The 27,812-nt window shown below is 35.2% G+C and overlaps 2 protein-coding genes across 2 annotated transcripts; both read right to left on the bottom strand.

Moving 5' to 3' along the window:
• Positions 1 to 3,333: 3,333 nt before the first annotated feature.
• LOC104901800 (leucine aminopeptidase 1) lies at positions 3,334 to 12,240 on the bottom strand. The gene is made up of 10 exons (XM_010689413.4): positions 11,948 to 12,240; positions 10,681 to 11,095; positions 10,387 to 10,581; positions 9,997 to 10,222; positions 9,167 to 9,293; positions 8,819 to 8,914; positions 7,887 to 7,964; positions 6,319 to 6,379; positions 5,886 to 6,073; positions 3,334 to 3,635 (listed from the first exon to the last, which is right to left on the bottom strand). The coding sequence occupies exons 1-10, from the start codon at positions 12,179 to 12,181 to the stop codon at positions 3,507 to 3,509; spliced, it is 1,749 nt and encodes a 582-aa protein (XP_010687715.2). The 5' UTR covers positions 12,182 to 12,240; the 3' UTR covers positions 3,334 to 3,506.
• Positions 12,241 to 16,772: 4,532 nt separating this feature from the next.
• Positions 16,773 to 27,243, bottom strand: LOC104901799 (preprotein translocase subunit SECY, chloroplastic). The gene is made up of 8 exons (XM_010689411.4): positions 26,982 to 27,243; positions 25,661 to 25,818; positions 25,173 to 25,558; positions 24,018 to 24,317; positions 23,846 to 23,935; positions 20,551 to 20,674; positions 17,890 to 18,053; positions 16,773 to 17,407 (listed from the first exon to the last, which is right to left on the bottom strand). The coding sequence occupies exons 1-8, from the start codon at positions 27,143 to 27,145 to the stop codon at positions 17,186 to 17,188; spliced, it is 1,608 nt and encodes a 535-aa protein (XP_010687713.2). The 5' UTR covers positions 27,146 to 27,243; the 3' UTR covers positions 16,773 to 17,185.
• Positions 27,244 to 27,812: the final 569 nt, after the last annotated feature.

Genomic DNA, 27,812 nt, shown 5'->3' with positions numbered 1-27,812 from the left:
ATATAGTAAGTGTGTCTGAATAATATAGTGAATTTCTGCATGATATAGTATGCGTCTGGATGATATAGTGAAAATCTGCATAATATAGTGGGTTTTCGCATAATATAGTGGATTGTTCAGTAATGATATGTTGTTTTGCCTGGTGCACACTAATGTTAACGTGAACCGGATCCACACAAGTCAGATTGTTTTAAAAATAGGTTTTTATTTGTATGTTACTATCTCTTATAAAAAAATTGGTGTTATCTCCGTTTGTTAAAACAAAGCGTATTAGGTTTACCGGTTCACGATAATTTATGTGCACACAAACTGACTTTACCACTTAAAAATTAGCTATATTCGGAGTAAATCGACTATATTATCATATGAAAATTGACTATATATGAAAGTTGACTATATCATACAAAACTGACTATGTAAAAAGTGATTATTATACAAAAAAATGATTATATCAAACAAAAACTAAGTATATCAAATGAAACTGGATATATCATATGGTTTCTGGTATACAATAAGTTATTGTGAATCGGTCCATTCAAGTTTTTCTATTGTTAAAATATATTATTATTTGGCTTGTATATTACAATGAGTACATAGATTCAAAACTTATACTTCCTCTTATTTGAAATAAGTGAAACATTTCTCTCAAAAATCTCTCACATAAAAGAGAAAAAGAACAGAGGAAGTATAAATTTCTATTTGAGGTTGGGAACTAACCGTACTAGATGCACCTTGGGGATGGGATTCTCTTACCCTCCCCTTACTTGTGTGATTGGTCTGGATTAACCTATACAAGTATCTATCTAGTAGGTCTCCTTACCAATAAAAAAAATCTCGTACATATTTTTTTTTTCTTGGTCACTTTGACTCTTCATATACATGGCGTTGGGGACAACGGTTCGATTTTTTTTCCCTTGTAAAGTAAGATCCTCATTTTCCCCCTAATTGCAATGGTCTAAATGTGGTATAGTGAAACAAATTCTTGAATACCTAATATGGTTGAGTATTTTTATTTTTTCTTGATAATTTTATATGATTGAGTATTCCGGTGGGATTTTCTTAGATTTCACACGTCTAATACATCTCCTATTTCTGCAAGTAACGCTCTTCGCATCACAATGCCTATTGGATCACCTTGACATTTTATAAGCGGAGAGAGAATATAGCGCCCATAATAAAGGCATTTACTATATGTTATGTATTCAACATACTTACGTGCAACTTGCAAGTGTCTTATTTTAACTCGAACCATAGTAATATTTTACAAAATTGGTCTTATATGTGAATCATTTATTTCTCTTGGAATCTTTTCAATTCTAATTTCTACACGTGTCTTATTTTTGGAGGCCACAACCAAATTTTTTTTTTTTTTTGAAGTACATGAGGTACTAGTGGATCCCTATCTCAGGAAAATATCCACCAGGAACCTAAAACTAGTAGAATCTCTATCTCAGGGAGAGACTACTAGATAACTAAATTACAAGAAAAAAGAAAAACTAGTTCTAGCTTCTCAGGGAAGCTTTACAGTCAAATTTAACAACTAAGCAGCATCCCCACAGCGGTGGAGGAGGCCGCTCACTTGCTTCAGCTTCAAACAGCCAGATCTGGAACACGATCGAACGGTCTCCTCGTTTCGGTTGCTGAGCCACCAGCGGCGGCGGTCGGAGTCGATGTCGGCGACATCGAACTGGGCATAAGTTCACTTCTTTTGCGGCGGATGAATCTTCACCTCCTTTTTTCACATCTTCTCTCACCAGCCTTATAATCAGGGAGTTGAAGAGCCGTTGTCCGGGCTAAATCAGAGCTAATACCCACCGATGGCGGAGGGTTGAGCAGATTTGGCAAAGAAATCGACCAACCAAGCAGATTTTCAAGGCGCAGATGGCCTGCCTAAACCCATCAATTAAGAAGGAGATGATGGAGGGGAAGAATTAGGGGCGATAGAGAGGCGAAAACAAAGGCGGTGAGAGGGCTGATTTGAGGCGGTGTGAGTAGGGATCTGGAGAATTCTAGAGAGAAGGAAGAGACCTTCTCTCTAGAATTCTCTTTTCTTTTGTGATGGTACTATAATATAAAACTCCTAACACATAGTTTTCTACAAAGAGTTCACATCTAATACAATGATCCTTGGAGGCCACAACCATTAGCCATAGGGGTTAATGTCTCACATGAAACTTAATAATTTCTTCTAATTCAACTCACAAATTACTATTTACTCCATCCATCTCTCAATAGACTTCTCATTTCTCTTTTCACCCTTGTCAATGTGCGTTTTGTGTCATTATTAATATTTCTAATAACATATTAATATAAATTATAAAAGTTCCTTTTTCATAATGTAAACAATGAGACAAATCAAACAAAACCCCATATGATTGTGGTTTTTCTTATATTTTGAAAAAAAATTGAAATATTTTTTTTACTAATGAATAGTGTCAAAATATAAATGAATAGTTTATTAAATAACTGAGAAAGTATATATAATAATGGGTCGTGTCATGGTCTCAATCGGCTATGTTGGACTTGAAACTCGGTGGGCAACCCTCTTGAAGAAGGAGGAACTTTATGGGAAAATGAAACCTCTACGAAAAAGTATAGAAGATTCTCATGTAATCATGTTACATGCCTATAGAAGTTACTGAGCCCATATCCTATAAAATTTTGTAAAAATTCTAAAGTTGTATATGAAACATATATTTTAAAATCAAGAACTCAAGATAAATTTATCTCTCAGACTAAACTCCAAAGTTCAAATCGTGCCACATCAGCTTTCCACTAATTTTTAATTCTACATACTCACTTCATACACATTCCAATTTTATACTTATACTCTCTTCATACCCACTCCACACAGGAAAAAAAGACACAACATTTTTTATTGGTCAAAAAATATATTCTTTACATGTCAAAAGTCTTGAAAAGAGTCTTAAATATCAAAACCCAACTCAAAACTCTGTCCAAAATTTTACTTAAATATAATTGAGTCTTATTAAGTTTTACCATAAGACTCTCCTCAATACCCCTTAATACTCCCATTCTGGGGCTTATTGAACCTCTGGATAAGTAGTCTAGTCTGAAGGCAACCGAGAGAAAATTCATCTTACTAGTTACCACGAGTTCCCGAAAGAGAGTAAAAAAAAAAATAATAATAATAACAGAGCAACTATATTTTACATTGTGAAACAAATATGCAATTAATCAGAAATTCAATGATAATCATAGAATCAACTCAAAGCGAAACATCATAACAAGCAAAAGTTTAAATCATTTGCCGTCAACTTCTCAAAAAAAGTTGCTATCCCATCGGAAAATCAGAGCAAAAAACAATCAAAATGAAAACAAGTCAAAAATACCGCATTAGAGCCAACTTCATATCTCTGTGTATAACTGTGTAAAAATTTGAAAAACTACTCAGCTGAAAGTAATTTTTCTGACTGAAACTGTATTATTTTCCGAATCATCATCCTAGTCACACTGTAATATCAATCATGATAAAAAACCAAAAACTATGATGAATTTTTAAGAACCCACTCCACCAATGTTGATACACCAAATCCTGTTGCTGAACGTTTCTTTTCGTTCCAAACTGGACCGGCCATATCTATATGCATCCACTGAACCTTTTCATCCACAAACTGCAAATTGAACTTACAGAGTCAGAAATTGCAAGTTGTAGTAAATAATAGAAAAAATTTCAATTTAGAACCGTATGGTTTTACTAATTCTATTTTGGTGCCCACGAGTTTAAACATTTTCGTTTTAATATCCTCTTGTTTAGTATTTCATTTTAGTGTCATACAATTTATATTCATTCTCACTTTGGTGCCCTCAGATCTATAGTGAGTTCTACTCTAATAACCTACAATTAACTTAGTTAGTTTCCCCATTTAAACAAGGTAATATGTCGTTCCTTCCAAGTTGACAAACTCTGATTCACAATACTGAGAACTTGCAAGTTCTTTTTTTCAAAATTTCATACCCGCTCGTTCTTTTTTTCTTTTGAAAAAGTATGAGTAGAGCGGTAGAGCCGCGTCCATACCACCTATTTCAGGTAAAGCACAGCCTAGTTTTGGCTATCACTTTCTCCTACCCACTTCCCCCGAGTAGTGATAAAACGCTCATCATAAGCGGTTGGGCAAAACCGTTCACAGGGGTGAATTGGTAATTTAACAATTAAAAAAGGGGTAAAGTGGTAATTTAACAATTAAATGAAGTCAATATGGTATTAAGGAATCGACTAGGCAATGGAAGGGGACAAAAGATACACAAACAGGGATTGAATTAACCAAAACATGGGTTTCAAACACACAAATAGAGGTTGATTTAACGATAACCAGGTTTCAAATACACAAACAAGAGTTCTTATTGATAATCAATTGTACGTTTTGGGGGGAAAAGATAAAAAAGACACACAAACCAATGCAACCTTTTGCTTTATGGCAGAGATCACATGTTTACTTTTTCACAAACAAGGGTTGAATTAACAAAAACATGGGTTTCAAACACACAAACAAGGGTTGATTTAACAATAACCAGGATTTCAATACACAAACATGGGTTCTTAATTGTATTTTTTGGGGGAAAAAATTGTCAGTGTCACTCTTTGGCTTAATATTATTTTAATGCTTCCCACAATATTTTATTAATAAAAATCTATGAGTTGACAAAGGCATCACTTTCATTATGAAAATACACACTTACCTTTTCCACTTTTTTCTTATTAAACTACCAAACCCACTTTTTCAAACTTTTTTTAATAATATATGGCTGTGAGTGGTTTTGTCCAACCGCTCAAAGCGAACATTTTTAAAACAGGTGGTGCTTTTTTCCTCTTCTGGGAGAAAGAAGCTAAAGAGTTAAAATGTTACCAAAGTGAAAAAAATTTCAATAATTGGGAAATTTCTATAATTCTCTGGGGCTCAGGGCAACAAAATGAAATTACTAAACCATAAGTTACCAAAGTGAAATGAATATATACTTCACAGCAACAAAATGGAATTACTAATCCATATGGCACTCAAGTGTAGAAAAACTGGAAGGTTGGGATACCAACATGAAGGAATCAGTAAATACAGAAGGCACCAAAGTGGTTTCACAGGGAACCAAAGTGGAACTTTTCCAAAGGATTTCTCTAATTGACTATCAGCAAACCAACAATTATTGGATTATAAAGAGAGAAATGTTAAATGAAACTACCACAGCGACTTTGACAAAGTACTCCTCAATAAGGCCAACCTTCACCCTAGAAAAATAAAAAAACCTAGAACCACTGTACCCTCTTCTAAAAACTTCCTGCATCCCGCAATACATAACATAGAAGAGATGGACATATATCTTACGAGAAATATAATGGCTGATCCCTTATTTTGTTGGTAGTGGTGTGGAAAAACATAAGTGGCAGGTAATATTGAGGAAAGAGACCAAAGTTGATGTGATTGGAGATAGCAGGGAGTTTTACATTCTTTGGGGGGGGGGGGATAAATATGTGAATGGAGATGGTGCGTAACTTATATTGAGAACAGAAAAAAGCAGATGCAATAAGAGATGGTAGGTAATTTTATATTAGAAAGAGACACATATAGGTGATTGGAGATGGTGGACCCGTATCCAAAAAATGCCTATGTATTTTGGGGAAACCGAAAAAGATTTTAATTTTTCATCTATTGCTCAGGGAGGGTGTGTAGTAGTTGTGCTAATATTCATAAATTTCATACTAGAAGCAAAAATTGCAACAAAGATGAATGGAAGGCATAATAGAACAAACTCATAAAATGAGTAAAACAAAAGGAATACAAAATTAATGGCATGGAGTGAAGCACATCTAAATATGACAGAATATTACCATGGGTGACATTCTTAACCACAAGATGAAGCATTGATTTTACCTGTTTCAAAAACAGAGCTGCAGTAATCGCACCACCTTGGCGACCCCCTGTGTTGACCATATCAGCCACTCCTGATTTCATGGACTCCCAATAGTTATCTTCTAATGGCATCCTCCAAAATTTTTCTCCAGTGGCTTCTGAAGCAGCAAACAACTCTTTGGCAAGTGCATCATCGGGTGTAAAGACACCTGATCAAACCAAAAAAAGGAAAAGAGGATAAAAAGTGAACTATATCCTCACATTCAGGCTAAACAATATATTATTAACGTATAGCATTTGTGGCAATGATTGTAAAGGCAATTATCTTAAACTGACATACTGCAACTTTTGGGAAGTGAAGTAGCAAGACAATGAAAAACAATTAGACATCAACATTAACAGCAATTGACACAGTTAACTGCTGGCAGAGACGGATCACGAATATGCAGTTTACCTGCTATGGAAGGTCCCAAAGCAACAACACAAGCTCCAGTTAATGTTGCAAGATCAATGATCTGTCAAAGAAGAATTCACCTAGTAATAAGCATCTTAGACAAATTTGATGGCGACAAAAAAGTAGTACTTTTCTATTTTAAACGCTCTGAAAATGGAGATAAAAGTCACAGAATTACATCATTTATAACCTAGTAATAAGCATTTTGGTATGATACAAAATTAATTCATACATCATTTGTAACCTATTGATTTTGTAGATAAAATGCTCTATGATATTGAGGGCTTGAGCCTTTTTTTGTCATTAGCCCTCCTTTTGTACATAGGTGATACCTATGATGCTCGGACACGGATAGTAATCCGAGTGTCGGATCCTCCATATCTCAAAATCAAGGACTTGAGGACTCATTTTTGAAGGATACAAATTTTATATTTGGACATAGGGACACGGTTGGAAAAAAAATATTCAGAGAAAAAAAATACTTCATCTTTAGATTAGAATTATTGGTCATTTGTTGATAGAAGAAGTTTAATTTTTTTTATTAAAACGTCAAAAGATTGAGAGTAATAAATGGTTTCTTTGTTAGCACGGACTCTAGATCCTAGGAGATAAATGAAAAATAAATGGATAATGATTACAGCTGTACAGGTTCAGTAAAATTAAGGGAAAAAGAAGGGAAACAATAAATGCAAGTGATCTCTCCCATTCCTTGACGTGATAGTAGGTCTCTTTTCTTTTTCTTTTTCTTTTTTTCTTTTAACCACGGTTTATTTATTGGAGAAAGAAAATAGAAGGAAAGTAGGAAACTCAGCAACCCTATATCGAAACATCAAGCAGCTGTTGCAGGAGAAGGTGGTCGCGTGGCAAGCAAAAGGAAAAGCCCTATAGTCTTAATTGGAGTATTATAATGTATCTCAACTCTAATTTTAGATCAAGGGTTAGAAAGTAGAAACTGCGGAGTCCACTTTCTCTCCAGTATCCGATCTTCCGTGTCCACACCTGGGTCGGGTCGGGTCAACACCGGTATGGTGGGGTGATTTGCCGAGTCTGAGCATCACAGGGTGACACCCCTTGGTGTCTTTCTATCTAATTCTTTATTACTTATCATAGATATATAAAAAATCATACACGCATGAGTGCATGTGTTTTATTGTGTGCGTCTAATTGATTTTATTTCATTGAGTCGGTTTTTCTCCCTAACCCCCCTCACTCAAGTCTATTAATAATAATTAAATAAAAATTGCAATAACTTATGCTACTACAACCATTCTGACCACTTAATTTTCCCTTTTGTTTGAAGTTTCTTGAAACAAGCCCTATCAAGCAACTAAGATAAATAAAGAAATGTCAATACAAATTGCACAAACACACATGTAAACTAACATATGTACTCCATACGAGAAATTAGTCTGGAATCTGAGGGTGGGGTTAATGAGGATTGAACACTGGTAATGGGAGTGAGAAATATAGGAGCTAGCCTCTCCATTCTCATATGTATAAGTGTGTGCACGGGTGAATTTATTTAACCCATTGTTTCATAGTTTCGTAATGATAGATACACCTAATACCTTATCAACACCCTGATTGCAAGCATACACCAAAGCATCCGCAAGAGTAAGCCTGCCTTCCGCATCCGTATTGTTGACCTGAATTAAATTATGATAGGCAAGCAGAAGATTAGATACAAGAACAAACACCATAACTGTACAGCCAAGCAATCTTTTTGATTTTCCCAAAAAGTGCATCAGATAATCACATCAACTCTTTTAAGCTTGTATCATCAGAGCACATGTTTTGGACCGTTCAAGCTGGTTGCCATGACAGCCCTTTTTATCCAACATTTTTCACTTGACATTAAGGAAATGCAACCTATCTACACTATACACATTAAGATGGAAAGAACATTAAAAAAATCTAATGAATCGCAAAGTGTCAAAGATAACCTACTCTTCTACATCCTATCAACATGCTATTAATCAAGTTTTTAGAGCCTTCAACCAGAATGTCTGCGTCGTCTAAGATTAAAAAGATATACCTAGTTTTGTCTATCACCCTAGAAGATCATCATCGTTGAAAAAAGGATGATGAGCAATATTAAACAGATGAATAAAATGATAATGAACAGCACATTTGCATTTTAAGTGACACGATATGGAACAAAAAATAACAATTAGGTGGACTAGTAAATATGGATGGAGCCATCAACGGCATATCTATGTGAAAATTTTATTTAAAAAAAAGCCTTGCTTCTGTGTCAGGGAAAGAATGTCTCATTTGACATTCCTAGTGACCACAAGTTGTAAGGTCCAGACAAGATGATCATGATGTGAAATATTTGGCTTAAAAACAAACCAGCCCAAAGCCCCAGCACTATTGGGCTTCGAGCTTTTCAAGCATATGACCTTCACTAAAGATCAGATATACCAAAAGTATTCTTCGTCACGAATCAAATAAATCATATGATATACAAAAGATCTTGTCACAATAAATAGAACACTACCTCTATAGTCTTTCCATTGGAAGCAGTGACTACATCCCCAGGCCGCATACCAGTCCCACTAATCATGTTTTCACAGGCGGCAACAATGAAATGAACCTGCACATTCCCAAGAACAATGATTCAGATAAGTATTGCATCCCTCTTATCCGTCTTATTATCCTTGCCATAAGAAAAATGCCGATGGGAGTATAAGTGTGCAACTGTCTTAAAGTCAAGTTAGTTCTAGTCTTCTAGTTAAAGATAAGACAGACATATGTAATGCCTCTTTCACATATATGTATAGCATATTTCCTTCTTTCTTTCCTTTTTAATTAAAGAAAACAAGAACAATTATATTTTGTGACTTGCCTCAACTCCAGCAGGTTTGATTTGACCAATGGCTTTTGCTGCACCTAAAACTGCTGCTGAACCACCCATATCAAACTTCATTAGCTCAATCGAACAACCTGGTCCAGTTTTAATATTGTAGCCCCCGCTAAAAAATCAAAGATAAACACTTAGTAATATGCCAGATTTAGCATACAAAGTCACAAACACACTCTGAAAGACTAAATACTTCTTGAGAACATTCTTATCGCTTGTATGGCAAAAGAACCTTACCAAAAACACAACAAGGTAATATAAGAAGAGCAAGATTAATCACCCCAAAGAAGAAAGTCAAAAGCAATCATACATAGTCAGAGAAATGTAACACATACAGGACCAAAAGCCTGGGCAATGAAGACAATTATATATGTCCTCCGCTTTTTTCTAACTTGCAACCCTTCTCATTTTTAAAAAATTGCATATCACTTGCAACATCAACATTTTTGGCAATATATTCTCTCTCCTAGCTCATGGGGTCCCCTTTTTCACCTCTCTCTATCCCTCTCCTATCCTAAATTCATGTGGCACACTCCAATATTGCAAGAAAAGAATAACAGAGGAAATACGAGATAGTACCACACAACCACCACCTCCGTTCTCTGCAGGCATGATCAGAGGGACAATGAAATCTAAAGTAGAATATGCGATCACATACATGATACAGATCAACTGTTTCAGTAAGTAGCACCACATTACTCCTCCCGTGGCATTCCCATAAACAACTAAAATTGGTTCCACAATCACACACAGGTATGCTTCCAAAGGGTCAAATGATATATAATTAGATAAGTATCCCACTAAGACAAACTCACCTGTCAAATGTCAATCCTTTCCCAACAAGCGCTAATTTGGCAGTAACTGGTCCACTAAGAGGTTTGTAGCATAAATGGATAAAATGGGGTGGATTTGCAGAAGCCGCAGCAACTGCAAGGTAGGATCCCATCTTCAGTTCCTCACATTGCTCTAAACTGAGAATCTTTGCTGATAGGACATCACTGTACGCTGAAGCGATCTTGGAAGCCTCTTCAGCAAGTACTCCTGAAGAATAAATGTTAACACGAGTGTAGTCATGGAAGAGGAGAGCTTTGTAGTTTCTTCTTCCCTAAACCCCTTTTACAAACAATCTTGATATAAAATACATATAAAACATGAATTCTATACCCCTGGGAATTCGTAAGCAAAAAAATAATCAGAGTACTAACCAGGGGTAAGAACATTAGCAGGTGCATTAACCAGCTCTCTTCCAAAAATAATTCCAGAACAAGTATCTTCAACAGATTTGAGCTTTTTCTCTAAATCAGCCCCAGTTCCAAGACCAATAATATCCAAAGATTTGAGGTGTGGTTTCTTTGACTCAGATTTAAACCTGTTATCTTCATGCATTGCAAGGATGGTACCTATACAAAAACACAAGTGTTCACCACAAAAACATTATCAGTGACTAAACACTACCAGACACGAATCACATCAAACAAGAATGAAGTTCAGGCATTCACCAGATGCAATGGCTGAAACAGTGCTTAGCTTCAGCTCTGCTGAAAGCCCTTCAGAAGAAGCAAGGAACACTGCAATATCACTAGCTTGAGCAGTCTTTGCAGCCGTGGCAACAGCTTCACCTAGACCACGGTATGCTAAAAGAGAAGGCTGCTTAGAACCAAGCCCAATCAATCCTATCCTCTTTGATCCTAAACCAGGAAGCCTAAGAATGGTTGATTGTCCAGCCTTGCCAGTAAAATCCTCCTCAACCGACGCTTCCGCTAATAAACCACCGAGTTGGTTATCCAACTTTTTCAATATAGAATTCTCAAACTTCATATTGTCATCCTTGCTCATGTCTTTCTCTGTAACCCCCACTGCAAGCAGGTCTCCTTTCCATTCCACCACATCAATATCTTTCACAGCAAAAGATACCTTCACTCAAATATTGACAATTCAATTTCAAAATCAAAAACCCTAACTAACAATTTCAGCACCAATCAACATATGCATAATGAAAACAGAATTAAAGAAGAAAAACAAACAGATAGTAAAAACATCAACTTTTGCAAATTAGATTCCACTAAATCAGTGATGAGTCAAATTTTGGCAATTCAATTCAATAAAAAACCCTACTTAACAATTTCAGCGCCAATCAACATATGCATAATGAAAACAGAATTAAAGAAGAAAAACAAACAGATAGTAAAAACATCAACTTTTGCAAATTAGATTCCACTATATCAATTATGAGTCAAAATTTGGCAATTCAATTCAAAATAAAAAAACCCTACCTAACATTTTCAGCACCAATCAACATATGCATAATGAAAACAGAATTAAAGAAGAAAAACAAACATATAGTAAAAACATCAACTTTTGCAAATTAGATTCCACTAAATCAGTGATGAGTCAAAATTTGGCAATTCAATTCAAAATCAAAAAACCCTACCTAACAATTTCAGTGCCAATCAACATATGCATAATGAAAACAGAATTAAAGAAGAAAAACAAACAGATAGTAAAAAAAAAAATCAACTTTTGCAAATTAGATTCCATTAAATCAGTGATGAGTCAAAATTTAGCAATTCAATTCAAAAAAAAAAAAACCCTAACTAGCAATTTCACATCCAATCAACAATTGCACAATGAAAGCATAATCAAAGAACAAAAACAAACAGATATATAAAACATCAAACTTTAGCAAATTAGATTCCACTAAATCCAGTGATAAGTGAAATATATTACACACAAAAAAGAAGACTGAATCAATCGAGAAACACAAACCTTAAAAGGCTCAACATTAGCAGGTTGAGTGAGTCCTAGAGTAGCACGAGTAAGAGAATGCGCCATACGTGGTTTTGCGTAGAAATATAGAGGTTTTTTAGATGGAGTAGAAAGTCTAAGGATTTGAAAAGGGCGTAACTTAGATATAAGTAAGGTAGAGTAAGACGATGCAACTAAGGTAGAGTAGTAGGACGATGCAACCGATGAAGCAATGGATACAATGGTGGCGGCCATTTTGTCATGCACCACAGTTTATCTACTAGTACTAGTATTAATTAATTACCCACATTGCCCACTCTCCCACTCTCTATTGTCTCCCATTTTGATGGGTTATTTGAGTGGATGATGGGTGTTTTACTTGGCTGGTTTGAATATGTAATCTCCGTAATTTTATGAATTGTATAAATAGATTTAAATTATATTTATAAATAATTTTAATATTTTATGAGTCGAATTATTTTAATATTTGACTATTTTGAAGAGTTAAAAGAGTTTTATGGTTTTTATTTCTTAAATTAATTAAATGTTTCATTAAGTGGAATTTTAATTATTTAAAGAGTAGTATTTAAAGTATATTTAATTATTAAATTAAGCTTATGGGTTGAAGAATCTAATTTGTAGCTTTTTGAGCCCATTTGAAAGTTCAAAGGAGTAATTCTTTTCTTAATAAGACTTCTATTCCTATGTACACCTAATTCTACAAGGATTAGGAAAAAGGAACCTATGAAAACTTCATTAAACCTCCCATGATTCATATTTTCAGATTTGGCTTTTGTTTTCCACTAATTCTTCTTTCCTCTTTCCCTCCCTTCACTCGATTTTTCCCTCTTTGTTTCACTCGACTTTTGCTCGGTTTCTCACTCGTTTTTCTCTCATCCGAATCTGATTGTCCAGATTTCCCATAGTTTCATTTATTTTTAGCCAAAAATTCCTTCTGAGAAATTGTAGATCTCGAAAAGTTATTGAACTTAGGCTCAAGAATCACTCCGATTATTATTCTATCAGTTATGGCCTCCGCAAGTTTCACAATTTTGCTGTCATATTTCACTCGCGATTTCGGTATTTCACTTTTTTATCCCTTTTTCTTTTGGTTCTTTTCCTCTTTCTCTTATATATTGATTTCATATATGTTGATGATTTCGATATTTCACTCTTTTTCTCCCTTTTTCTTTTGGTTCTTTTCCTCTTTTTCTTATATATTGATTTCATATATGTTGATTTAATATTTCTAAGTATTATTTTGTTAAATTATTGTTTAAAGATTGTATCTTTAATTATTTCAGATTATATGTTTCATATTATTAAGTAAAAAAAAATCAGATTTAATATTTTAAGTTCAAGATGAGATTTAAATATTAAAGTCCTTTGTGCAAACATGTTAATTATGAGTTAAAGATTGTCATGCTTGTATGGAATTATTGATGCAAGCATGTGGATGAGAACTTTATTTATTAATTCACATGGAGAAATTAATATATTATTGAGATTGAATCATGTTTATTCATGTGTTCCCTTATATTATTATTTTCACTACTTTATGAGGAATGTGGGCCTTATTTGGTAAGTTGATAAGTTATCCCTTTGAAAGGTAAGATTGATTGTTGGCTAGGTTCAACAAAGTAAGAAAGATTGAGATTAAAGAAAGTAATCTTGGATTGTAAGTTGTGTGATCACTTATTGAATCCTAAGATAAAAGAGAAGTTCAGTTGTGAATGTTGATTGATATTTCTTTGTTACTTGTGTGTGTGTGTCATAACAAGTAATAAATTGTAAATCACGTAAAGTGTAATGTAGATAGTCATAGACTTTAGACTGGTGCACGTCTAGAGTTGGACATTTAGGAGTTGGGGTACATGGTGAGCGTGCCATGGCTTTTCTGGGTAATAAATTGATCACCATTCCTATTTTTCAAAAGGTTTCTCGATATCACAGGTCATTCTGGAATACGGATTCGCTCCCGTATTTCGTCTTCCTAGGTGAAGGCAAGTTAGATAAGACAACTCAAGTCCAATAACTATCCCATTAAAGTAATAAAAGATGTTTAAAGTTTAGTTCAATATAAGTTATCTGCAGAATGTTATATTGTTATATTATTATTTATCCCTACACGTTATTTATTAGTATTATGTTAGGAATGTTTATGTAATACTATGTAGTACTCAGCTTTGCTAATTACGTTCTTTGTTTGTGATTGTTGATCATGGCTTTGCCTTATTGATCATGTGATGACCCATTTTGGTGAGCAGATTCTCTAGAGCATTGACATTTATAGGTTCGAAAATGTCCATCATTGGGAATCTAGAAATGGAGAGCTTGTGTAACATACTACCTCGGTTTTTATTTAGTTGCAACATTCACCTTTTTGCACAAACTTTAACAAAATGAGAAAAGAGAGTATAATTGACCCACTTACCCTTGCTACTAGTACTATATTAAATGAGAAGAGTAGGTGAAGTAAGGGTAATATAGTCAAATTATCCCAAAAGCTTTCCTAAAAAGGAAAATGTTGTAACTAATAAAAAACACCTAAAAGTAGAAATTGTTGCAACTAAATAAAAACAGAGGTAGTATTATTATATTTACTGCATTGGTAGGAACATATTATAATTAATAAGTTGGTTTGAAGTAGACATTTATAGAGTGTTTTGTTTTAAGTACTTATTTACTTATTTATTTATTATATTAAAGTATGAAGTTTAGTTAATTGTTTTCCGCTGCAAAATTCTGAATAAGTCGATACGTTATCACACGGACGATAATGCTTGGGTAATTCTCTATGTTTTATATTCAAAAGGTATTTCTGAAAAGAGAGAATTATCAGGGCATTACAGAATAATATTTTGTTTGGTTCCTTTGACTAGTTCGATGTATTGATAGTTTATGTTGATTGTTTGATTATCGACTTGTTTATAAATGTTTTAGGTAAAATCACTGGTTGGTGTTGATTGTTTAAACATTTTAGACTAGTGTAAACCTTATAACTATTTTAGATTTTATCGGGTTTGTGACTTTGTGTTACCTTGGAGTGTTGAAATTGCATTCGACGATTATGTTACAGGGTTGTGTTAGATCTTAGAAAACTAAGGCATCTGAATTAAATGTTAGAAATAGTAATAGGGTTACAAAGATGATTACTAGATGAACTTTGAATCTTCTAGGCGTGTTGGGACACTTTCCCAAAAGCACTATTCCTACCCTACACTGAGCACGAGTTATAAGGAATTCACTTCTGAGATACAAAGAAGAACAACGAATATCACGCTCGTTATAAGATTCGTCAAATGAGTGAAAGAAAGAAATAATTGAAAAGATGATGAACTTTAGTTCTTATGTAAATCAGACAGAAGTTATTTTTTCTCAACCCCTTCATCATATGAGAGATCTCATATATATACTAATGCTCCATCATTTTAGAAAAACCGAAACAATGCATTTGACAAACCGCACAGAAATTAACTGTGTCGCGAGGTGCGACCCAGGTCGCGAGGTGCGACCAGCCTCGACAAAAAATTTCTGCTTTGCTTAACTGCGTCGCGAGGTGCGACCAGCCTCGACCCTTCCTCCCTGCTTGTGCGAGACTGTGTCGCGAGGTGCGACCAGCCTCGACCCTGCCTCCCTGCTTGTGCGAGCGATTGCGAGGCAAGTGCGAGCATATGCTAGTTACTTGAAAACATCGCTCTTCATCATAGCATAGTATCACATATACCATTTGAGTAACAACACCATAACCAAGTAACTCAAACAATACATCATGAAGTAAACTAACATTATACTCTAAATCTCCAACATTAAAATCTAAATCAAGGTCTCATGGACATACATAGCATGACTTTGAACAAATAAATTATTCCTTTGATGTGTGTACTCCCTTTTGGGGATTTTATCATGGAATGAAAAACTCCAACGCGTATGTAGTTGCTTTATACGTATCCACGATACAAATCAAATCTTTACATTTTAAATAGCTTAGATCAAAATGATGAACAAGACCTAATGTTTGCACACGTACAACCAGGTACAACTGACGCAAAACAATTTAGTTTTTTAAGTTTTGAAAAAAAAATCATTTGCTTCGGTTATTAGGCAACTGCCAATGTCATTTCCAGCTTTTTTTATGATCCACAAAAACTTTAGGTTATACTATGTACACATCCTCTTCCAAAATCCTATTTAGAAAGGTGATCTTGATATCCATTTACCATATCTCATAATCAAAATAAACTACAAATCTACAATTGATAGGAGCCTAAAAGTATCCGAACAGACTTAAGCATGAAGCTAGAGAAAATGTTTCATTATAATTCACCCTGTGAATTAGTTTGTAACTTTAGCTATCAATCTACTTTTATAAATATAAATATTTCCATTTTCTCCAGTCTTCATTTTGAAGACTCGTTTGCATTCAATGAGTAACTTGATTTTCATACATGGAGTCCATATTGGATCCCATGGCCTCAAGCCATTGCTTGTTTGTAGGTTGTAGGCTCATTACTTTCAAAAAATAGTCACATGGTTTTTAGTTATAAGGATACCTATATATTTATGTGGGTGGACCTTATACGTTGACCTGAACAATTCCAATAGTCTCCAAGATTGCAATTGTTCAGAAAGGAAAGCTGTAAAATAAGAATAGGAGATCTAAAGTTTCGAGAGACATTTAGAGTTGGAGTTCAGCTTTTGAACTGAATCAATCCTCAAATGGGTCGACTCAATCAAATCCATAATGGTAATTATAATAACAACAATATATTAAAATTAACATGCAAAAAAAATCAAAAATATTGATACCATCAAAAGCTGGTTTAATTGTAATTCCAAACAGGTATATTCAACGTAAATGTCATTTCATAATTTCAATCTACATGTATTTTATAATATCAAACAAAAATTACATGTCAATTTACATCACCAGTGTACTTTTACCTTAACAGAATTCTTAAAAGTGTATCACAACAATAGCATTTTATCATACAAAGAAGTGTTAGCAAGCCTTATATAATACTCGAGTCGTTCTGTGTAATTTTTGAGCTTTCGCCTTTCAATGGTGTCCGTGCCCATACTCTCGTAGATTGCAACTCAGGCTCAATTGGAAAATTTCAGATATATATATGGACCAAAAAAACTTGAATAGTACAAGGCTAAGTGTTGCGTGATCTAACTGAGGAGATACACAGCAAGCATATCTACACCAAAGAAATCTTTCCAATTCATATCCTCAGACCTTGTTCTTCAAGAATTCTACTTGTCAAGATCATAAAACTCAATGTTCTTATACTTCTGAGAAATTAACTCGGCTTGAACCTTTCTTGCGGTGTCTGTTGCACAACCAACAAGGATGAGGACAGACGTGCCAGCAAACCCCCGGAATGCAGTGAGATGAGTGACTTGTTCAACTACAGCTGGACCTGCAGCTAGTACTGCCAAGAAAAATGAACCAAGGACTGATATGCGACTAAGAACCTGATTTTCCACCAACAATTTAAGACTAACATCAGTATGCAGCACAGTGCAGAAGCAAAAATAAAAGGTTCAGGTATTAAGGCATTTTATTTTATTACAGAAAATAAAAATTGGTCTAAGAATTTTCATTACTGCCCTCTCACCGGCTCAGCCTACATCCGTTTTATAACTTTCAACATGCATATGCAATATACCAATATGTATGTACATTTGCTTATACAATTCACTGAATTAAAATACAAATTTGATCTCAAATTACATACAACGACCCTAGGCATTGCCAAGGCCAATAATTAGTCATAAGTCGAAACAAATAGACTATAAAGAGGGGATCTTGTGGCTAAATTATATAAATCACAAAGGAAGACTTGGAAGTTAACAAGCAATTTCCATCTCATTCATCAATATAGAAATAGAAATTATGATGCTGCTGTGTAAATACAGTCTAGGTTTGCCACAGTAAGGTAAAAGGTCAGTTTTACCGTCTTAATGAATGCAGCCGTACTCCTACCAGGCCGGACTAGTGGAATAGATGCACCTTGACGCTTCAGTTGCTCGCTTACATCATCAGGATCCAATTGCAAGAAAGTGTAATAATAATTGAAAAAGGCTATCAGTATGATGTTCGTTGGAATATAGAAAGAACCTGCAAAAGAATTTTCTGTTCAGATTAAGATGTTAAAAATAAATAAACAAGCTGATATAACAAAATGGCACCACTTAGCGTCTTGTATCCCCCCCCCCCCCAAACACTTCATAGCTGATCTACAGACGTCCAATTGTAAAAGCAAAACTCCATGTCAAACTAAATCAACATTTTAAGTTCAAGGAAGATTGTTGGAACTCCCAGTGAAATAAGGTGCGTCCCCTTCCCCATCAAGCTTCCCTATTTCAAACTCATTCAATTACTCCAATCACATCAAACAACACAACTCATTGTGCAGTTGCACTTTTCTAATAAAGGAGCAGGCCTGTAGAGGCTAACCAAGTATCAATATAAGGTCATGGCCAATGATCAAATCAACTATATGAGCATAAAGATGCAACTCAGAGAAAGGGTTGTAAATTTGTGTCAACTGTCAAGCCTTGGCTGCATCTCCACATCGCTACCTCATTGTAAAGGTTTGTGAGCTTACAGTTACCGCGATATTAAGCTCGCAGACCATCCGCATTGCGAAAGTTATTCTGTGATCGTTATCACAACCACCTCTGAGATTTAGAACACCAAAGATTATGCTAAAGCATCCTGTGACAATGCAGCCAAAACCTAAATCATGCAGCTTTTAGAGACAGGAAGATAATTCACAAGTAATACAGTAGCTTCATATGTTGGGTCCACTCTATTTACCTATAGTCCCCTCCCACTAAATAAATATTAAAAAGGTACGGCTAACCTCTTTCATGTGTCCTGATAGCTTAGCCTCTGGTTACATCCCTCAAATTTTAATGCCAAGCTGACACGAGGCCTGGGGGCAGGAAGCGGAACAAGTCCTCTATATGTTTCTTTATCTTTCTTTTCGTGTCTATTTACTTGTATGTGTTGTTCAATTTAGTCCTCATCATCAACAGCACAAACCTCATATGTTGGGCTGGCTGTAAAAGTTCTCTTTTAAACACCCTTCGAGAATAACAAGCAGTTCCTCTTAACATCAATTAAGCTCACTTCTTACAAGTGCAATCTTGAGATAATGCTTCAAGGCTCCGTGCTGAGAGCTTTTCATAACTAGTGATTTCTTTCATTATTCAAGAACCTTAAGCTTCTGCACAGATTATGTATGTAAATCTTCCCCAGGAGTAAATGGTTCTAAATGCACAAACTCACACAAATAGTTCCTCAACCAAAAAATATAAAATCAGTGAAGAAGGGAAGGGAAGAAGCGGATGAGTAGCTAATCTCACATTTCAACTTTACTCTATGTTTAACCATCTTAGTAAGTTAGTATCGACGTCGGACAAGTGTACGTGATTAAGAGTCCGACAGATCCGCGCATGTCTATATGTCCAACAGATGTGCTAATTTATGAAAAAATTTCCATGATTTTGGCCCAAAATTCAGTGTCCTAGTGTCCATATGACCATATAATAAGCCAGAGTAGCATAGATCATCTGGGTCATTGAGCAGCACACCTCTAGTACCACCATCAGAGTAATAATAAATATAATTGCATAAATGATTTATTTATTTCTAGGCTCATATATTTTGTATGTTAAGGATCTTGTCTTTTTGTACAAAGCATAGATCATCAATGTCATTAAGCAGCACCTTTGGTACCATCATCTGAATGCTAGTAAATATAATTGCATAAATGATGTATTTATGTTATGGCTCCTAAATCTTGTATATTTAGGTTTCTGTTTCAATGTACAATGCAACCCTCTTCAGGGCATCAATCATATTCTAGCATGGTGATCAGAGCCACTGCTCCAGTCCTAACCTGTTTTTTTTATTATCTTCTCTAATCTCACTGCCCCTTTCCTCTTTTTTGCTGCCTTATCTAAATTTTGTATGAGCTCTTCTCCAGTGGCTGCAGCAAGGACCTAGACACCCCACCAGTGCTGCGACTGCTGCCTCCTCCCCCATCCTGTTCTATTAGCTTTACCTTGTGCACGAAGTTGTTGGAACTCAAGGATCTCAGGCAGAGTTAGTTATAGAGATAGAAGAAAAGAGAGCAGCTATTTGGTAGTATAAGGGAACCTCTGTACCAGGGAGATTATTCAGATCATTATTTCCTTTTCTTTGAGGAGTATATCGCCACTAAGAAGTATGAGGTAGTAACTAGTAAGGCCGAGTTGATAATTCCATATCATCAATTTTACAAATAAAACCATCTATCCGTTAGTTTCCCAGAATGCAATTAATTTCTTGACTCACTTTCCATGACAATCCATTCTAATTAATAAATCAATAGTGGGATTGAGATTTATAATCTAATCAGAATCAGAAAACAAGTAAATATATGTGTGTATATCTATTAGAACCGGTAATAAGTTTCATATATGTCATGTTGTCGCACCCGTGTTAAATCATAGCAGGTCCCCATGTCTGAAATTTTGAATCTCAGCCACTCATATACCCACCGAACTACCAATCCGTGAAACTTAAAACATAATCAGTCAATATCCCAGAGTTGACCAGGTATTACCTCCAGGAGTCAAAGCAACAGCAGCTTTCTTAAGGACATTTAAACCAGTGAAGCGTGCAAGTGTAGCTGGAAGGGCCAATGATGATGTCGAGAATATAATAGGCATTACTCCAGCACTGTTCACCTGTATAGGAAAAAAATTGGACTCAATATAAAATAGAACAAGAAATTAAATCGATGAGAAAAGACGAGGCGGATCGCAAATTTTATGGTAGAGATACTCAAATCCACATTGGGTCACTCTATAGTCTATACTAGTCTAGAAGTGAAGAGGATAGCTTCTGGTTTGTTGCACCATGCAAATTTAGCTTAGTTGCTGAAAGAGAAAGGTTTAGAACTAGAATTATCTACATAAAGACTGAACTATGCAAACAGCATGAATGAGCTTTACTTCCTGAGTTGAGCAAAAAATCTAATTGAATTTTAAGTCTTATGATTACTGACTGAACTTTTACAAACTGAACACCACTAAAATTTCTTTCCTTAGCTGAATTAAGCAGAAACGAAGCTCAAAAAATCATGAAAAGCTATCTTAAAGTGTTTTACATAGTAGCATTTTACAATACCAGCTTAACTACTTCTAGCAATAAAGGCGTGTTGACCCTTTTGTCTGATATCCTGATACATATCCAGTACCTATTCATGTCTATACCAGGAGTCATGTTAGAATCCAACGGACCTTTACTTGTATTTTGCTTAGTTTATGCTTTATAGTACTTCACTTTTTGTCTTTAGCTCTTATCTTTAGGTTTTTAGTTCATTATTAGTTATTGCAAATAGTGTGTTCACTGGTTAGAATAAGTATCTCACGATTAACCCTCTTTAGGGATATCATTGAATAAATGGAATCAAGTTTGAACTAAGTTGTTGTTTTCCATACTTCCGTTTGATATTGCAATTTACATTAAAGTGCACTCTCCATGAAAGTCCCGACTCGTTTTCCCAGAACTGCCACTTGTGATTGCTCCGCACATACAAGCATTAGACTTTTTACCAAGTTTTAACTAAGTTGTCGTTTTCCATACTTCCGTTTGATATTGCAATTTACGTTAAAGCACCCCATCCCCATGAAAGTCCCGACTAGTTTTCCAAAAACCTGCGCTTGTGATTGCTCCACCCACACAAGCCCCGACCGACCCTCATTCTCTTGTCGCCAATAGGCAAGCATGTCCCTTTGAGAGACAACGTTGCTCGTGTTTTCACGAGCTTCGAAGACCCCTTCCAGCTAAGGATTGCCCCCTTGGCACCTAATAGGCAAGGGTGTCTAAACACCCGGTCAATGACACATTGCTTAAGGAATTGTCAGCAATTCAGCATTAGATATCTTACTATACTATTTCTTCACTTCTTATATTACATAAAAGTAATAGGCCAATCAATAGATTTTTATTCAACCTGTTAGCATTCAATAGCGAGGGTAAGGTTGCCTTCTCATGACCCACCCCCCAACCCCAGTCTTTGGATAGAACCTTGCAGGTTTATGGTCAATAAGATGGTGGGGAACAGAATGGTACACATGTCATCTGTTGTAAAAACTCAAAATTATTCTCCATAAAGCTTACCCCAATATTCATGTTTCCAGCAGACCACGTTCATTTGCCCAATATGTAGCCACATAATACTTATAGGATCCCTCCAAGTAAACATACTCTATCAGACTCACTTCCCTCTATATGTAAGAATTAGGCTAGTCACATCTGCCATTCTAAAAGGCTAAAGGTTAGTAGATTAGACTAAGTGGGAAGAAAGGATAAAAGAGGATAGAATATGTAACTTATGTGAGCTTACTCATTACAGTCTACTCTTCCTAATAAATGTCTCGTAGCTCAGGAAATATAACCAATTTCAACTAAGATATACTCCCTCCATTTCTTTTTAATTTACACACTTTTCTTTTTGTTCTGCTTCTTTTTAATCTACACACTCTTGCTTTTTCTATTCTTGGTAACATGTCCCATCTACTTTATCCTTTTTTTTTCCACCTATGTCATCCATTTTTTAATATTTTAATCCACTTTTTAGTTTCTCTCTCCACCTTTTCCGTTTCTTTCTCATACTTTTGTACTTCCTCCTTGGTTCTCCCCCAAAATGAAGTGAGTAAACTAAAAAGAAACGAAGGGAGTATCTAGCTTTTATAATGGTTGCATAAAGAATACGATAGAGGTGTCATGGTACACAAGAGGGTAAGATAGTATCTATGGATTTTGATCTTTACTATTTTTTAAGATATATTAAACGTAATCAGTGATAGTGTGTAATGAATCCGGACCCTCCACCTATGCTCACTTACACACGCCGCAAGAAGAAGGGCAAGTCAGTCCAGACGCAAGGATAACAAGGGCAAATCAGTAAATCAATCGGGTTAACAGAATTCAGGGAATATAATCATGGTTGACAGGTAGTGTCATAAGTTGTTAGAGAAAAAGGAGTTTGGGGGGTAGTGAGAGAAATAATGATTGTATATAAAGGGAAGGAAGGAGAGAAAGAAAGGGAAGCAGAAAAATTGTCATTTGTATTTAGTTATTTTGGGAGAGTCCGAGCCTCTCGAAAGCTCAGTGGTTACTATCTTCAATATCACAAACCTTTGGCTGATCTTTGATCTGTTATTACTTGCTTGTGCTAGTTGTTGTGGTGATTTGTGTAAGCAGGATCATTTCATAGTGAAGAGTAAACATTGACATTATCTCTACACTTCAAGATCAAAGGCCACAAGGAACTAGGAGTTCAGCAAACCGTCATCTATAACACCAAGTATCCTCCAAGGTCACAAGAACCTAAAATAACAAGAGATATCATCTCTAACACCAAGCATCCTCCAAACTTAGTTTTTGCAGAAATATTAAAGAGAGCCATAAATGTGAAAGGTGCTACATAGGGCACCAATTAATCTATAGAAATTAACGGATCACATTCAACCCAAATATAAGTATAATTTAAACTTTGTGGGTTGAAGTGAACGGGTGTTACCTAATTCCCTAATTCCCCGCGAATTGCGAATTGAGAAAAGCGAATTATGGTCGGTTTTGGTTCATTTTTGGCTCATTTTGGGCGAATTGGCGAATTCAAAAGGCCAATTAGATAGCGAATTAGGTAACACTGGGTTGAACCCAAGGCAAACGTCTACCAAAAAAAAATCTCATAGGTCTGGGTATCTGGTTACTGTGAAGCGTAGAAAGATGTCAGAAGAAAAATTAAAAAAGCCTTGATCCCCCGCCCATTGTTGCCGACATTTTATAAGACTAGCAATATCTATTGAAGCTTGAAAATGTCAATTAACCTTTCATAAAAGACAAACCTTGAAGGGCAGATAAGCAGATTTTTGAAGTCCTCCACTCCTACTAGAGTATCTTGATGCATAGTTCATTGGAATTTTCCTCTCTGCTTCCTGGTAAAATTTTCAAAATCATCATGAGCTTCTAGCTTCCCCTGTTATAGATCCATCCTGTAACAAAAATCTTCTTACTTACCTGAACATATACAATACCGAACACCAATGACACGAATGATACTACTATGATGGCAAGGCCAGTATAATTCCCATCTTGATATGCCTGAGCAAAGGTCCTTCCAAAAGATGCTGGTAAATATGAGATGATATTGGTGAAGATCAATAGAGATGTACCATTTCCAAGTTTCAGGTCAGAGATACGTTCACCAAGGTATGTTGTCAATGCTGAACCAAGTGTCAACAGGATAACTGATGAAAGAACCCATTCGGTACTGAAGTCATTGACATAAGGACGAAGAAAAAGCACTTGGCCAATTGCCTGCCATAAGATGAGCATTTTCAATTCATTGCACTACCACAAATTAAATTGAACCTTACTGTGCACAAGTTACTGAAACATCAACCAGCATAAATGGAGGTACTAGTAATGAATTCACAGGTTAATTTGTGAACAAAGTTCCACCCCAATGTCCATGATAATACTTGTCCATCTTCAATACTTCTCTTTCTTCACATATTTTCAGTTATCATCCATTACCACTTTAAAGGTGGTATTGAGTGGTAATAGGAATTGCAAAGAAAAATACATGTTCGGGGATGAAGTTCTATAAACGTGGTCGTGGGCATTGGTACAAGACTTTAAACTTACTATTACCACCATTTATTTCTGGCTAACAAATGGGCAGTTAACTATTGTTATTAGGTAACTGCCGTAGTTCAAGAAAATAATCCAGCCAAAGGATTTGATGATAATAGCATTCATTCTCCCTTAACATGAAAATATATGTAACAGGATAATGTGGATGTTACGTTGTTTGTATCATCATGGTAAGGGAGGATGACTGCTAGATGTATTCAAATTCTTACGCTACATTAGATTTTTAAGCTACCTAACCAGAAATATAAAGTGGATAAAGTTTCTGTATATTTACCTAACTAAATTTTAATGAAATGTGTTCTGCAACATGAGACTGTTCACCTCAAAATTTGCATTGGACAGTGAAAAATAAAACATTTATAGTACATCTTGATCATGGTTAACTTAGTAAACTATGGGAAAAGTAATAGATTGACAATATCTAGGTGGTAGGAGACTTGCTAGCCAAAAAAATAAAGAAAGAGCTAAAAAACATAGCTTTTTCGGCTCTTTATATTGATAAGAAAACTTCCTCACCTGCACTAAAGCAAACCCCACTGAAGCATAACGGGTATACTGTTGAATTTTCTTCCTCCCCGCTTCACCTTCTTTTTTCTGGAGATCTTGCAACTTGGGGTAGACTTGGGCAAGGAGTTGGAACACAATTTGTGCATTAATAAAGGGGACAATTCCAAGAGAGCATATCCCAAGCCGTCCAATGCCACCCCCAGAAAACGAGTCCAAAGTACTAATGAAACTGTTCTGATCCAAGTTACCCACAAAAGCCTCTCGATTCACACCACCAAGAGGCACATATATCCCAAGTCGAGACAATGCCAATAACCCCAACAATTTCAGAAATTTCCCAGGTAATGGGCCTTTAAAGAAGTCCCCGAAATCAATGGAACTATCCTCAATTGCAGCTGCCAATATAACACTAACAAAATTAAAAGGACTCAGACAACAACAATGGAAAAGATTTGATTAGAAAAAGTGTCAGAATAATATATGCCTTAGAAACACACCTGCAACTCCACGACCCGATGATGTTCTGTCTTTTCTTGTACCTGAAGTACTCTCAAAAGTCTGTGAAACAAACCTCAGAACACCATCCCAGGTACCAGCTACATCCCATGACTTATCTTTCTCTATACCCAATGGATCAAACACTGAGCTTTCACAGCTTTGGAGACAGAAAGAGCAACAATCCAATTAGAATTTGGAAATTTTGATATGAACGATCCCAACCTTCTCAAAATAAACAAAACTCTAATATTTCTTGCCTTTACTAATTCATTTTGGCTATCATATATATGAAAATCAACAGTTTGGATTATTTCTTAGGCAGATTGGTTAAACTTGGGATTATCCATGTCAATGTCTCCTTATAAATTCTACTAATTGTAAGTAAAATATTACATAAATCATGAGTAAGGATACACCAAGGATTCCTCTTTGGATAATAGGTACTGTAGCTGGCATTCTTGTGATCGGTTTAATATTAATGCATATATATACTAATCTGAAGTGAAGCTAAGTTTAAATTTTGCAATTAACACTTAATATAAGAGGCACCCACTTCTTCAAATGTCACAGAAAACTAATTAAACCCTCAATTCTTCCAATAATATAAAAGGAACCCACTATCCTGAAGGTTTCATAGAACAGTTCTTAAGTAACTCCCAAATCTTCCAACAAAATAAAGCTAACAAATAGTTCAGTTTTTTAGCAGAAATAAAAGAACCAAATTTCCAAATGCTTCATTGAAGAAAATTAAGATCAAAAAAACAAAGACAATATATACTCCCTCCATCCCTCAAGATTTCCCATTTCTTGTTTTGTCACTATTCATAAGTAAGGAAATCTTCAAAAAAAAAAAAAAATCAATTGATAAGAAAAAAATATAGTCATGTGGGTCTTCTTTGATTTGCCTCATTGTATACATTACGAAAATCAAACTTCTATAACTTTTACTAATATGATTAATGACACAAAATATGCATTGGCAAATGTGAAAAATGAGAAATGGAAAATCTATTGAGGGATGGAGGGAGTATATACTAATCTGAGGCGAAGCTAAGTTCAAAATTTGCAATTTAACACTTGAAATAAGAGGTAGCCACTTCCTCAAATGTCATAAAAAACCAATTACACCTTCATTCTTTCAAAAATAGAAAGAAACCCAATATGCCAAATGTTTCATAGAACAATCCTTAACTACTTCCAAATCTTCCAACTAAGTAAAACTAACAAAAAGTTCAGTTTTTTAGCAGAATAAAAGAACCCAGTTACCAAAATTCTTCATTGAAGAAAATTAAGATCACAAAATTGAAGACAAAAACCAACCTGGGTGTTGTGGTGGAGGAGAGAGAAGCAGATATCCATGAAGTGGGTTTGGTGCGTAGGCTAAAATTTCTGGGTTTGCGATTAAATTTGGGAGGGGAAGAGAGAGAAAATGAGATGAAAGAAGAAGTTGATGGAATTGCTGCTTCTGTAAATGTTAACAACATTATCCCCGCCCTTCTTCCCCTGTTTCTCCTCCTCTTGCTCTACCTGTAGGCTGTAGCAGCTAACTTGTGAGAAAAGAGTGAAGACTGAAGGCCCTTGATTTCCTTTTTCTTTTTCTTTCTCAACGGATATGAAAACTATAACTATGAGCCTATGAGGGTATCTTTGGGGGAGAGTAGTTGTAGTAGCAAGTAGCCGTTGGCAATGGCCGCACATGATTGGTAGTTGTTGTAGAACATTATTACAAGTAGTATTTGAGATTTAATGGTAGATATTTATCGACTAAATACTACAGATTTGTTGACAAAACTAGCCGTTCTAGTAGTTATTAATTGTTGCAGTAAATGTGATTGTTGGGGTAGCTACTAGATATTTGCTTAGTAGTTATTAGGAATTTGCTTAACATAATTGTTCATATAATAACATAATGTAGAATAGTTAACTAATGTAGTAATGTTTTAAATTTCTTTTTCCATTTTTTATTTATTAATTGCTTTGTTTTATGGCAATATTGTTTTCCCACTACAATAATGGTGATGTGATTTAAACATTGTCGTAACGATTTTTTCATTAAATAACTTTGACAAATTCATTTATTCGCCAAATACTTCCATTGTTTCAAAAATTCATCATATATCTTGAGTTTTAAAAAAATGTTCAGAATGCCTT

This window comes from Beta vulgaris, chromosome 8, assembly GCF_026745355.1.
Source record: "Beta vulgaris subsp. vulgaris cultivar EL10 chromosome 8, EL10.2, whole genome shotgun sequence".
NCBI classification, from domain to species: domain Eukaryota; kingdom Viridiplantae; phylum Streptophyta; class Magnoliopsida; order Caryophyllales; family Amaranthaceae; genus Beta; species Beta vulgaris.
This window is presented reverse-complemented; position numbering and strand designations above follow the sequence as displayed.